Source organism: Sardina pilchardus, chromosome 7 (genome assembly GCF_963854185.1).
Source record: "Sardina pilchardus chromosome 7, fSarPil1.1, whole genome shotgun sequence".
NCBI classification, from domain to species: domain Eukaryota; kingdom Metazoa; phylum Chordata; class Actinopteri; order Clupeiformes; family Clupeidae; genus Sardina; species Sardina pilchardus.
The window spans coordinates 26,917,890-26,932,308 of record NC_085000.1 but is presented as its reverse complement, the minus strand read 5'-3'; the positions used below and the strand labels follow the sequence as shown (position 1 = coordinate 26,932,308).

At 43.4% G+C, this 14,419-nt stretch overlaps 1 protein-coding gene across 2 annotated transcripts; it reads left to right on the top strand.

Moving 5' to 3' along the window:
- Positions 1–441: 441 nt before the first annotated feature.
- On the top strand, positions 442–7,260 carry LOC134087826 (mediator of RNA polymerase II transcription subunit 15-like). 2 transcript variants are annotated; one of them, XM_062541595.1, is made up of 5 exons: positions 442–935; positions 3,437–3,921; positions 4,827–4,980; positions 5,880–6,222; positions 6,442–7,260. In XM_062541595.1, exons 1-4 carry the CDS (start codon positions 660–662, stop codon positions 6,219–6,221), a joined length of 1,257 nt encoding a protein of 418 aa, XP_062397579.1. In that variant the 5' UTR covers positions 442–659; the 3' UTR covers position 6,222; positions 6,442–7,260. The 2 variants fall into 2 exon arrangements, with proteins under 2 accessions (XP_062397579.1, XP_062397578.1); XM_062541594.1 differs by having other exon boundaries at positions 444–935; positions 4,827–4,989.
- The last annotated feature ends 7,159 nt before the right edge of the window (positions 7,261–14,419 follow it).

The following is a 14,419-nucleotide window of genomic DNA, read 5'->3' as shown; positions in this document are numbered from 1 at the left end:
GCTAGGCCTACTAAAACACTCTCAGAGGCCACTTTAATCTTTGAGAAAACACAAATGACTTCTCTTTCCATATAATAAGGCTGTTGAAATTGTGTTCAAGTGACACTGAGACCCCTTGGTTCATTCTGAAGATTGCTGGATTAAAGGACTACCTTGGACAATTGACGTTAAATGCATGAGGATGCTGTGCAAAACGCATCATCCCCCATTGAGAACACATTCAAATCAAGACTGCAGTAGTTCAGGTGAGCAGAAATGGCCACGCTGCAGGCATGTGCCGGAGGAGTTAATTGTCGTCATATATGTCGGCTTTAACACGTGTGCCTTTTCCATTAGATAAGGGAAACGCATGGGTTTGCACAGACCAGCCAGTCACGGTCATGATACGCCTTTACATACATGTCTCCCTGCCAGTAACAGAGCTCTGCTGCCACGCCTTTTTCCTTATGTGCCAAAGGACCCGGCCCCCTCACTCGTTGCTTCTCGGTACTTTCTGATGCCCTCTCCATGAGGTCTTTCTGCCTATCCTCTCCATTCAGTTGATAAAACACTTACTGAAAAAAATCCAGGCCGTGTCGGTGCTGCTGCAAGCAACTAGGTAGGCTACTCTAACCTGCAAGCTATTCCCTAACCTCAGTTCAAATCAAGACAGAGTTAAGATGACAGCAAAGCACCGCAGAGGAAAAAGCAGCAACAAACACGAGGAAAATTCTTACAAACATGACTCTCTGGAACCAGAGGAGCGGCCGGGAAACAACCTTGCTTTGTTGCTTGTTTTATTTCTCATTATCGTTATTGGTGGAGCCACCGTCGGCTGGTTCTGCTTCCAGCAGCAGCAAACACTAACCTATTTAACAGACAACCTCATGGGCATGCAGATGAAAATGGTGAAGTTGCAGTCTTTCCAGGAGGAATTGCGAAAGTCAACCGAGAAGGTAAGTAAGGTTAGGACCCCTTAAACACATCCAAATGAAACGAGCCGACATATGAGTCGCAAATAAGTTACCGGACATTAAACTGTGTCCAGTGGTTCTAAATAGAACATTGAGTTCCCAGCGCGCATGGTGGGATTGACCAGTGTCTCTAGTCAGTGCTCTACTTGTGCACCTCGTGTAGCAACAGTAACTTCGTGCAAACCCGTAGGATACATAGTCAAAATGTGTTTATTCGCTCGCGGGACATCCACGTTGTCCCCATCAGAACGTTCAATGGGAAACTACGATCATATTTCCCCCCAACCCACCCCCCACCGTGGCACTGAAGTGACACAAATGAATCTATTTCCAAACCACCCTCAAAGGTTTACCGTTGTCATCATTTAGCTGCTGGCATATCTGGAGTATCACGCCCCTAAAGTATGTGCATATTTATTTCAACTCTCAATTCTTTATTTTCAACTCTCAAGTTCTCTGGCTGTACTATGTGTAGGCTACTATATTATGATGGTGTGATGCACTTCCTCTTCCTACACTGCGAAATGACAGAGCGTCTTTAACAGTTCATCCTAGCCACAGAGGCATTTATATCTGATCCATGCTGGCAGTAGTCCTCAGAGAGGAGTTTGTCAACAGAGATCAAAAATAGCCCTCTGTCTTCAGTTGTGAGTGTTCATTTTGTGTGAGACTTTGAAGAGGAAAGCCGTATTTTACTTCAACATCAACCACTGATGACATGAAATGTATCAGCATTAGGTAGGCTACTACTGTCCTCATCATATACTGCCTAATATGTAGATTCGCCAGTTTCTTGTCTTCCCTGTATTGGACCAAATGCATGGATGATATTCACTTATGCTATCTGGTCTGGCCCTTAGCCCTCTAAATGATCTTTAACATGGTGTCCACATGGTATTTGGTTCCTTGCCACCTCGTCATGTATGTATTAGGAACATGTTCTCTGTGTTTGTCTAGTGATTACACATTAGACCTCTAACACACATTGCAGCAACATGAACTTTGTTTAACTGCCAATAAGTTACTTGTGCATCTTGCAGCAACACCCTCCTGGAGGCCTATTCCATGAACTGTGAATGTCACTGATGGACAGTAAGGTCAAATCAAATAAGCTTATTCAAAGGTGTACAAAGATCAGGTGTATCACGTTCATGGTTGGATGTATATGTTACACAATGTACTTCAGTGCCTTAAAGTTCAATAGATTTGGGGAAGTGAAGTTCATGGGAGAGATGACTTGACAGTTGACCACCAAGATGGTCTGTAGAGAGTCAGGAATCTATACTGTGAGGCATGTTCATCGGAAGCAAAGAAAATATTGAGACCGACTTGGATTTATTTTTGAAAAAGCAAAATAGACACTTGTATTATTTCGAGATAATTCATTCAAAAAATGTATTTTTGGTCAAGTCAAATTTCGGTAATCCCCTTTGATAGGTGCAGGTACTGTAAGTTCTTGTGTGATAGGTATGTTAATGTGGTAGACCCAGAGAAGCCTTTTGTTTCAGGGCTGCAAAACGTGTGCACAATAAATGTGCAGAACATCTCACCACATAATGCGTATGATTAGGAAATTCCTTATTTTAAAGTATCCCTCGCAGGCCATCAGCATATAACCAGAATGGGCTCTCTGATAGCGGAGAAGACACAACTCTTGGGTTAAGCTCCTGTCCAGGCCATGATTTAAAGTAGGTAGAGTAGTAGTAAACCTTGGTAAGATAACCTAGGGGAAATTGTAATCCTGATATTAAATCAGCCTGGGGGCTTCAATGTCTAAATAAAACAAAGCCAAAGAACTGTTCTATTAGAGGGTTGATTCCTCTTCTTCTGGGTTAACTAACCCGGATCTGTCACCTACTGTAACCTCCTACTGGGAATACATCCTGATCTAAGTGGAAATGTGCTTTGTTTTAGGGTTTTCCTTTCAGATTTTTTTTTTACGCTTGACAAAATTAAACCATGATGAATGACTACTGTACATTCTGTCTATAGGGCTTTCCCAGTAGTAGTCGTGTGTGTTGTTGCAAGATCTGCAATATGATGCAAGACCCTTCATATGCTAAGCAGTATGTTTAGCCAATGGTCCTATCATGTCAAATAGAAGCTGCCCTAACGTACAGCAGCTGTGAGTTATTCTTCATTTAGTTTTGGACTTGGTTTTGGCCCTGGTGACTGCAAAGCATAATTGACCTACTTGCTTTGTCAAATCACTCTGCCAGTTTGCAGATGAATTGAAATGGAAGGAGTGAGTTCCTGAGGCCCTGATGCTGGACTTCCTCCAAAAGTGACTCAAATGTTTCCCAATGCAGCACAATTATCCTACGTTAACATATTGGTCATATATTTGCATATATTCACACAGGGCACTACGTGAAACGATCACATGGTTACTAGGACATTTGGTTTTGCAGTATTATAGAAGTACATATGTGGCTATTTATTTTCTCCTTGTTCCTTGTTTCTGTTTCTCTGTGATGACTCAGCATGGAATGGAAGGCTTTGAGCAGCGCTTGGTCTCACTGGAGGAGTCTTACTCTCTGGCCCAGAAACAAGTGGGCATGGCCCTCGCCACGGCTGAGCAGCTCAAGACCTCGGACCTGCCCGCCCAGGTTCTGGCCCTGCACTCCGAGATGAAGGTCCGGTTAGCGGAGATGCAGCAGGCGACCGTCTCGTCCGACCAGCTGGCCCAGCTGACGGCCACGCTCAGCGAACAGAACCAGGAGTTCGAGGCCGTCAAGCAACAAGTGCAAGGACTAGCCGGGGTGAGCGCGGAGCTGGCCCAGAACGTGGAGAACCTCTCAGGGAGCCTGTCGGCCAGTGAGGCGATGGTGGACGACAGGACGGCCTCCATCGGGGCCCTTGGCGCCCAGCTGGAGGACCAAGCTGCTAAGCTACAAGGCCTGAACGACCTGCTCGCTGCACAGCAGGCTGAGCTGGAAACCAGCACCCAAGATATTGCAGGCGTGAAGTAAGTAGCCTATAAACCAGTGGTTCCCAACCTGGGGTCCTGAGGATCCCGCTAGGGGCTGCCAGAGATTGCAGGGGGTCTGCACAATGTTGCCTTGGTTGAGTTTGTGAGATTACCAAAATTATATTTGCGCACATTTAATGTATAAAATCCCAGTAATACACCCAGTTGGATAATCAAAACTCTGTATAATCCAAATTAATTATATATTTCATGCAGATATTTATTACCTCTGACATCTGAACTTGCGTAAGCAACCTTCAGGTCGGGCTAGGCTAGGCATTGGTATTTCATCCCCGGACCCTGATTGTTGAAAAAGCAATGTCTTGTGTGTGTATGTGGGTAGGAGTTTGTGTAGGAGGCCCTGGCTTGTCTTTGACACAGGCAAGGGGGCCTTCAAGGAAAAAAGGTTGGGGAAACACTAGCCTAAACAGTCTGAGCTAATGTAAACATGTCGCAAGTTTAAATGACCTTCATGGTCTTGAAGAGGAGACCTTGTTATATGTGTATGTCTTCTGTATTGTCTAACCTGCCTGGCATTCACAAGAACCGGATCTTGCATGGCTGTAACTCTATCCGTTACTACAGTACAGTACTGTATATGCCATGTTGGGTTTCTACTTCCTGATCATCTGGTTTCTCAGGTGTCAACTAAAGCCTACCTTACACTGACAAGATTTGGGAAAGATTCTTCAAAGATTGTAGTCTTTTCACAAATGCCCCTCATTCAGACTTTTCTCAAAAGACTACAGTCTTTCAAGAATCTTTCCCTCTCAACTCATTTACTACAGTATCTGTACACCTGCTCTCATTCCTTCAGTGCCTGTTAATTTAGTCACTCAGTTTAGTGCGTGTGTGTGTTTGGCTTGTAAGTCCTTATGCATTGTCTTGTGCTTGCTGTGCAGAGCGTTACTGGAGGCCGAGGGGGTCCAGCGGTCCCAGCAGGCTAATGTGGAGGAGCAGCTGGGTGTGATGCGCACGGGCCTTCAGGAGCAGAGCAAGGCTGCCCAGGATCTTCACTCCGAGCTCCTGGTCCAGCTGCAGGCTATTCAGAGTCAGGTGGCCCAGGTCACTTTCCTGTTTTTGCCCCTTTTATAAATGTCTTTCAGGCTTAGTTCATATTCAGGTTGCATTTCAAGCTGTTTAATGAGTTTGGAATGGTTTCCTTTATTTATCCCTAATGTTGATTGTATTCATCAGGAAAATGTACTGTTGTACATACAAATAGCTTGAATATAGAGCTTTATACTACGCAGAGTTTAACACGTAGTACGGTTGCACTATTTTTGGCTAAGCGGTTTCCCATAGGGATCTCTCTTTCTACAAAGTGCAAATAGGCTAATTGCCTGCTAAAGTCTCAACTGAGCAATTTTAGGTTAGCCGCCAGATTGGCGCTGATCAGAGATCAGTCCACAGCATCAACTTGCCGTGTGCAAGTTATGGCCTGTCTCATAGTGACTACCACATGCATATATTCTGACTATGCACACCTTAATACCAGAATACCACATTAGTACATGATGAGGCAAATAGGCCAAAATACAAGTTTGAACGTGATCAAATGAACTCGGAAATCGTTTGAATTACAGAACCATTCTGGAGTTTTAGTTCAAAACTAGTTTTCAACCTACCTAGAAAGTACTGTATGTATAGACATTGCAAGCACATCAGTAGCCTATTATCCCCAGTAAAGTCCTAATTGGTGTTTTGTAGGGATATTGTTTGTGAGGTCATGCTGTAAAAGCATTTAACATGTTTGCAGGGTGTTCTCATCTGACCCACTCAACAACATACAGTACCATACCAACATACCATAATGTCCCAACTATTAGCCGTGGCTTATACGCTGATTTTGCTAAACTTCTTCAGCTATGAGGTTAATACACAGGAAATGCCTGTAGTTGGAATGTTAAGAATCATGTGACTATCAAAATGAACTCATTTCTTTTGTGTTCCAGCTGGAGAACGGTGGTGTGCCGGTGGCAGCTCCTGCAGAAGAAGCACCAGTGGCAGCAGCCGAAGTAGCAGAGGCAGTCGAGGAGGCCACTGAGGACAATGTAGCAATTGAGGCAGCGGAGGCCTCGGCGGGCGAGGAGGAGGTGGCGCAGGAAGTGGAGCAGGAAGCCGTGGAAGAGGCCGCTGCTCCGGAGCAGGAGGAGGTGGAGGAGGAGGAGCCTGCTCCTGCTGCTGCTACTACTGAGGAGGTAGAAGAGACGAGTGAGGACATGGCAGCTTCAGAACCCGAGGCACAAGCAGTGGAGGCGGAGCCGCCGGCAGAAGACACGTCTGCAGAAGAATAATGTAAGTTCTGTCTGGAGAATGGTTTCATTTTAGCATCCTGGTTCTAGAGTTCTGGTTTCCATTAGTTCTAAGCTCTGGTTCCCATCAGTTCAGTGGACCAGCATGCTTATTGGTTGGTTTCATCGTCTCATACTGTATGGTGATATGATTGCAGTTCATACTGTACATGGTTTGTGTATGAAAAGACTGACTTAAATTGATTTTTGTTTTCATCAACAGAGTTACTGTATCTGGACACGGTTTCACGAAGAGAGTCTTTCACCAAACCCAGTGATGAGGACAGAACAGGCAGTTCCACGTGTCTTAAGACAAGCAGGACAATTAAACATGAAGTTAAGAAGGTGTTAACTTTGTTTTCCTCACAAACAGCAACCAGGTCACATACGCGGGTTCATTTTTCAAAGACAGGACAGAAACGGCTTGTTTTTTTGGAGGGTACCTTGGCCAGAGGATTTTACAATATGCAGGACACTCTGGTGCAAATACCAACCTTGTAAGCCTTAACGTTTTATACCAACACGGTGGTCTTTCTAGAGTTTTTAAAATCACACTTCACTTTTACTGTACTACACCTAGAGAACATTACCTACAGTACTGTATCTTTTTCAGCCGCCAAACTTACATTTTTCAAACTGTCCCATGAAATGTGATTGCTGTTTATGTGAGAATGACTTTGCCCTCTGTCTCTTTTTTTTTTTTTCTGGGGAACACTTTTTGTGAAAGGGATGCACCCCAGACTCTTGGAAATTACTTTACAGTGCTATCAGGTTTGTTTACACAGTCGAGGATGTAAGAGTACTGGGTGGAGAGCTTTATGTCGGAAAAGGGAATTGGGAAGGACGGGAATGGGGCTGATGCACTAACTGCGAGTATGAGTTCTAATGTCTTTTGATTTCACTTACTTCTAGAATGTTCTGTGATCTCACTCCAGGCTCACTATCAAATGGTGCTTTTTTGCACACTTCATCTTGGGTCTGAAAAAAAAAATGTACACTTTTTGAAATAAATGCTGGATTCACCCCCTTTTTTAATATTTGACTGAATTTCTTAGACTATTTATTTACAACACATGAAGATGACTGTAAAACAGGCTGCAGCTTCTCTTAGGTGATGATAACCTGGGGCAACTTTTTGAACAATGTTGCAGGTCAACCACATAACCAGTTCCATTTATTCTGATTGGATGATTACGATGGTTTGCCTTCAGCCTCTAGAAAATAAAGTCTTGCCCAATATCAAAGGTAAATGCAACTACACCAATACACTAATGAGGAACATTGCCCGGCAACATTGCACAAAAATCTGGCAAAGGTCCAGCCTTTGAGCTTTAGAAATGTGTGTGTTGTATGCCTTCAGAGTCTTTTCCTGTTCCTTGAAGAAGGGCTTCATCATTGTGAGTCAAGCAAAGATCATTAAGGGCGGAGCAAGATACTTCATGAGAAGCCACTTCCTGGAACCCGAATCGCAAGAGGGGGGGTCAAAATCCCCCTTAATGCAGAGGAAGTGATCCCCATTTTGCGCCCATAGACATGGGGTGCCTCTCAACATGCCTCCTCGATCCTCGATGCTCGATCCTCGAGGGGCGTTCCCACTGATCTATAACTAACACTGGATAGACTATCCCGTTGTTTCCCCCCCATCATTCTTTATGTAGATCAGTGAGGATCGAGGCCCGAGGAGCGAGGGAGGACAACGTATAAACGCTGAATGAGAGGCACCCATGAACTACGACGAAATATCTTGCTCCACCCTTAATGATCTTTGAGTCAAGTTCATGAAGACCTAGAACATTCCATTTCCTTTGCCCCCCCCTGCCATGCCTCACTTCAGTACCACCACCCCCACCCCCCTTCAATTGCAGCAACTATTTGTCAATAGAATGCTCTTGAAATTGTGCAAATGAATACAATATTGCTGATGAAAACAAGCAAATGTGTATCTCATCATTGATTCTACATGCCTGTGGGTAATTGATGAAGTATCACATGATTTGGCAGCATGCTGTAGGCAGATGAAGCATTATGCCATTGCAACACAGAGAGTCAATTATTACATCATTTCTTTTTACCCTCTGACAACACAAGTTCATGTGGCAGTATATTATGGCAGGAACAGTAGACTATTCTGACTGCTTCTGATCTGACTGAGAGAATTCCTATCCAATTTAAGTAATAAAAGAATGTAAGCACAACTTTAAAAAAAAAAAAACAGATTCTACTGCTACAGGCCAAGCAGTCCACAACCAAAATGTTTGGAGACCTCCGGCAGACCTCCTTTATTTTTAAACATGCTGCTATTTTAGGAGATCTTTGACTTACCCTTTCTCCTCCTATGCATTTTTAATCTGCTCCGATGCTGTGGTAGTGCGTGTGTTTTTGGACGAAATATAATGTACACTGTTACTGTAGTTCATCTTTCCATGTGATGCTTAGTGTTCGCAATATTGATAAGTTAGAAAACGTGAATGCAAAATGTTCTAACACTGCTGATACACTGACTCTTTCGGAGGGGTGATGGAGAAGCATTCATGTGCGTTGTACTCTCAGTGGCTGCAAAGTGGTCAGAATGATTTTTCCCCACTTACTTTCCAACAGGAGATCAGATAATGGTGGTAGCCTCTACCTCTTATCAGGGAGTTTCAAGTCCCCTGACAGGATCCCCGTGGAAGTGTGTTATAGTGGGCCATTACTGTAGCGTTTGGAATGGGTTCATAAATTGGGAAGAATGGGAATATCTCTGTCAGGTGATGTTTCCAGTGTATGTGTCTCCTCCATTTCCCCATCAGGGATTTGCTGTCAGTGTAGATTCTGGCTATGCTGTATACTGTAGGTAACTTTGTTGGACATTATAATGCCTAACTGGCTCTGAAAAAAGACTAGAAGATGAAATGTCCTCTTTTTTTCCAAGAGGGATTTTTTCTTACAATTTGCTATCAGATTGATCTTGACAATATAATTACCCATTTGTCAAACATGCTGTAGTCATGGACATATTCAGATGTACTTTATGTAACAGCAGATCTCAACTCATCTGCTGAAGACTAACGGCATGCGTATGAAAGATACAATAGCCCCTCCTTTCTCTCATCCTTTCCCCTCTCTCCCACCCTCCTCTCTCTTTCTCCCTCTTTCCCTCCCTCTCTCTCTCTGTCTCTCCCTCTCAATATCTCCTCTCTCTCAATCTCTCCTCTCTCTCAATCTCTCCTCTCTAAATCAGTGGCTCATGCTTAGTCAGGCTGTTTTGTCCATTTGCCCAGTTCTGGTCAGCGCTGCAGTCTCACACGAGAGCTCACGCCTTCAGTGATAGTGCCAGGCAGCCTCTCGTAAACTCATACCTGGACCATGCAAGCGTGCCTACCGAGGTAACATACTGTATGCAATACTGTGTTTTTTATGCATTTGTGATGTCTATTTTGTTTGCAAATGGTGTACTGCTGTGCACAGGACTTTGTGTGACTTGTTGGTATACTTCATAAATGCTGTCATCCTCTATAGAGTGCACTATGCCATCTCCGAGTGTTTTGTGTTGTTGTGCCACGTTACCATGACTGATGTTGTCAGTTAGATAGACTGATATGGATTCTTTTTTTCATACTGCCAATATTGTCATGAAAATGTTGTGTCAGGTATTCTTAAAATGTCAATGATTTTGGAGTTTTAGGTGTCATTGCCAAAGCAAAGTTGCAGAAAAGATCATACGGGTTTAGGATTACCAGGACTCGAGTGCTCGGGTGTTTTCTGCCGTGGGATGGATCGATGTGCAGCACGAGGTGGTTCAGGGCGGAGAAACTTTCTCGATAGAGTCGGGCAGCCATTAGACAAAATGCTTTCTCAGCTCTTCCGGTTACTGTGGGTTCTTGGGGCTCCAACCGTTAGGATGTCATTGAGTGGTCATCAATTATGTGCACTAACAGCTTGCACATAGGAAATGTGACCTGCGGGGAAATATTGATTTTTTTTGTCTTGCTTGTGAGTTGTGAACATTGTGTCTCCAAGCTGGGCAGACAGAAAAGGCCATACAGGACTCAGTGTTAGACAAAAAATGTCCTTGATTGGTCTGTGGAAATTATTTTATACAATTTCAGCTGATGGATATAGATTGTCCGCTTAACTAATGTTCTACTATAGTCTTCTTTTAAACAGGTGTCAGTTGTTTAACAACACCACACACACACACACACACACACACACACACACACACACACACACACACGCGCCAGCAATCACGCATGCACGCGCACACACACGTTACTTTCTCCATGCTGCAGCTGTAACAAGATCCGACTGAGCTATTTGTGTGAGTGTATGTGTGAGTGGGACATGCGTGGTTAGAACAAAGGCAAGCGTTCAACTCTGTCTGCTCTATACTGATTCTTTTCTTGTTCAGTTAGACAGCCATGGGTTAAGCCCTGACTTTGCATTTGTTTCTACACTTTTCTAATTTCCCCATAATGGGATGAGAATGTATGACAACAAAATCATAACCTTTTGCACAAGTCAGTTGTCAATAATACTGCAGCAGGAAAGTTAATCAAATCATTCTGTAATGGTCAGATAATTGCAACTCCTTCCCTTAAAAAACAACGACCTTTGTCTATGGTGTTTTCATTGTGCTATTTAGAATCACTGCTAGCAGCGCAACATGCTAATATGTCTCATGACAGCACATGCTGGTCTACATTCTTCATTCTCATCATATCTTCCATTAGTAGGCCAAGAGAGTGTCAGTGTGTCAGAGGGCACCACAGAGTCAGCTGTGGTGATATAGTTCCCAGTAGGTTACAGTGTGGTGTATACGGTGATATGAGGCGGCGATGGCCAGACTTGAACCCTGAAGCTTCATCCCACTGAATTTCTTACAGTACATACTAAGGTTATCCTACCCAGTTCTATAAATAGTTTCAAGCTTTCAGGCTCAGGTTGACTATGGTTATTATCATACCTTTTGATAGATGTGCCTGCTGTGAAGAGGTGGTTGTAACTGAACCTGAAGGAGAAAGCATGTATGAACTAGTTGTGTATCAAACTCCTGAATAAAAAGGATACTGGGTAAATTGAGGAAAACAAAGAATACATACTGTAGGCTATTGCAGTAACCATATGCTGAAAACAATGACTGCATGTATGTACTGTATGCATATAAAACCCTATGAACAATTTACATTGCAAAGTTAGAATTTAGACATCTTGAGATTTTGTTCAACCGTGACAAATGACCCCAACTGTCTGTTGATTGTAGGTCATATTTAACTCCAGTCAGGGATGAAGAGGCTGAATCTCAAAGGAAGGCAAAGTCGCGCCATGCAAGGCAGACTCGAAGATCAACCCAGGTACTTTATAACGCAAAGTGGTCTATTTGAAGTTTTAACATTGACATACAGTACATATGATGTCTTGCCCTGACGAGTTGTTTTTCCACTAACCCAGGGAGTGACACTAGCAGAGTTAAAAGAGGCCAAGAAGACCGTGGACACTCAGGGTGATGTGAGCAGCAGGTACCTCGGTGGAGCGCACCTGCAGAAGAGGGAGACAGGAGATGACCGACTCCCTCTGCCCGTCTTACCACAGCTGCCCGAGTGTGATGCCAGCAGCTCCCAGTGGAGCACAGACTTAGATGAGGTGAGTGGGGTGCCAGACATCACCTATTGGCATTACATCAATCATTTTCTTCTATTGTGAGTTCCACCCTATTCATGGATTTCATCAGGTCCCTTTCCACAGGTGTATACAATCAAGCACCTTGATTATCAATGCAGACTGCATGGTGCTTGATTAATACACCTGTGCAAAGGGACCTGATGAAACCCATGAATAGCTTGATCCTGTTTTTCAGCAGTACTGTATGTCCACCACTACATAAAATCCCAAATAATACATTACCAGAATGACTTGTTAGCAGAGTGGGATCCCACCACTATCCCGAGTTTTGAATATGTGCTATCCAGAGAGGTTCTGGATTAAGGATTTTAGATATATTCAGGATATGTAATAATTATATAATCTAGTTTAACTGCATTAGAGTGGAGCATCTCTTGAAATTACTCTGAATATCTTCCCTAAACTCCACATTACTGCAATATTTTGAGTCAGTGACTAAAACAGATTTTGTTTTCAAGCTGGGAAATCTGCGGGCTCGTGTTTGTTTGGACACTGAGTCTTCCACAGCTTCCCATCATGCATCAGACACAAACAACACTGCTTCAGGCGGTAAGTACTTTACAGCAGCATTATCGAGTGTTGGGCTAAAACAAACCATGCCAGTGTCTGGAAAGGCATGCATAAACCATTAGAAACACCATCAACAGGCTCCTTGGCATTGTTGATTAGGTTGATAACATGCTAACTAGCATATTTTGGTCAAATGGTTGGCCATGATGAGCTAATTAGGCTATGTTTCTTACATTTCAGCAGGGTGATATGTACAGAACTACTACTGTATACTATTAATAAAATACTATTGATTATACCAATAAGTAGTTGTTTTAAGCTTGTTTATAAATGTAAAACATGGCCAATTGTTACACGGTTAACTTGCATTGCTTGAATCAGTGAACAACAAACATATGAGGCAGCCTCTGCAGGGCCTGTCACATCCCCTTTCACTGCAAAAGTCACTGTTGCAAGCTAATTAACATGATGTAATAGCAGGTAAGCAACCTTCCAGCTCTGGGTGACAAACCTGTTCCCTGACAGCAATTCACAACAGCCCAGGCTCACTGCTGTAGCACCCAGGGCTCATGCTCAACCACTGCTGGCACTCTTGTCAGACATGAGTACAGGTTTTTGCTATACTACTCTTCCACACAGCATTCCACTCACACCTCAACCCACAGGCATGCTAGTGTCTCAGAGGAGAAGTGGAGTAGAAGCGGCTCACAGAACATACAAGAGGGGCCTCACACAAACCTACAGGCAGGGCCTCATAGTCCATTAGATGTGCTGTAAACCCAACGTGTTTTTCTTAACATTCCATACCATCGCATATTCTGCAGCAGGTCACTTGCGCTGTGATCAGGGAGGTTACTTGTTCTGTCTGTGTCAATGTGTTCCACTGTCTCAGCTCAGAAGAAATCAGCACCCCTTTAGCATTTTAACAGATGTTCGTACCTGTGGAATTTGACAGTAACCTAAATGTCCAACAGTGTTAATACATTGCATCTAGCTCAAATCTTATGTTTTCTACAGTCTATTGTTAATTCATTTAGTGTTCAGGGTTGTACTGTATGCTTTGACTTGCCATGTCTAGTCTTACCTTTTCCCAACTTGTTGCACCATATATATGCTATACATATATTATGTTGCATAATCCTGCTGTTCTTACATACTGTAGGTGTTGGTTGGAGAGATGAGAATGAGAACCCTATGGGTACCCTTGACCTTCTCAATGCTGCTCAGGAGACGACAGACAACTTCACAACAGCTCAGGCCTGTTACCGGATGGCAAAGGTACTTGTGCTGTCAATACTGTGACATTTAGATTCAAATATGTTGAAACTTTGTTTTGTTGAAGAATTCCATGGTATGACCATTTTCCATATCGGCCACTAGATGGAGTTAAAATACTATATAAAATTTCCGGGTTTCGACAGACTGTGCTGGAAAACATATTGGCTCTTGTGTAATAGACTCTACGCGCAAGAAATGTCTGAATATAAAAGTATATTGATTATATTGTTTTTAAATACATCTGAAGAGGATCTAAGTAGAAAGATAAGCATGATTGTGAATGTCCCAATTGTTCTAGAACAACAGCAAGATCTCCAGGAGGAGATAATGCGAATACTCCGCCTAGAGCCCAGCATTTCTAAATGTGATCATACTTAATTTATCAACCGTGACATTGTGCATCACACAGACAGAGTCATATGGTGAAATTATTTTTGGTGTCTCATAATAAGTGGCGCACTGTCACCTGCACCCTAGAAATCGCAAGCTTGACAGACTGGAGCGAGTCAGTCAGGATGGAATAATGAGCCTCCTGGAGGATTTACTGAGTCACGGCTAACAAGTTCACAAGCCATTAAAACTCAGACATCTGTATTATGCAAAAGGAGCATATCTCTCTTGCTGCCCTGACTGCTTTCTTCTTCCATCAAGTGAGCCTCTTCACATAAATAGGCCACAGACACCCCGACCCGTGCAGTGGAGGATATAATGACCCGGCTGTGTGATCTTGAGCGAGTCACTGTTAATATGGC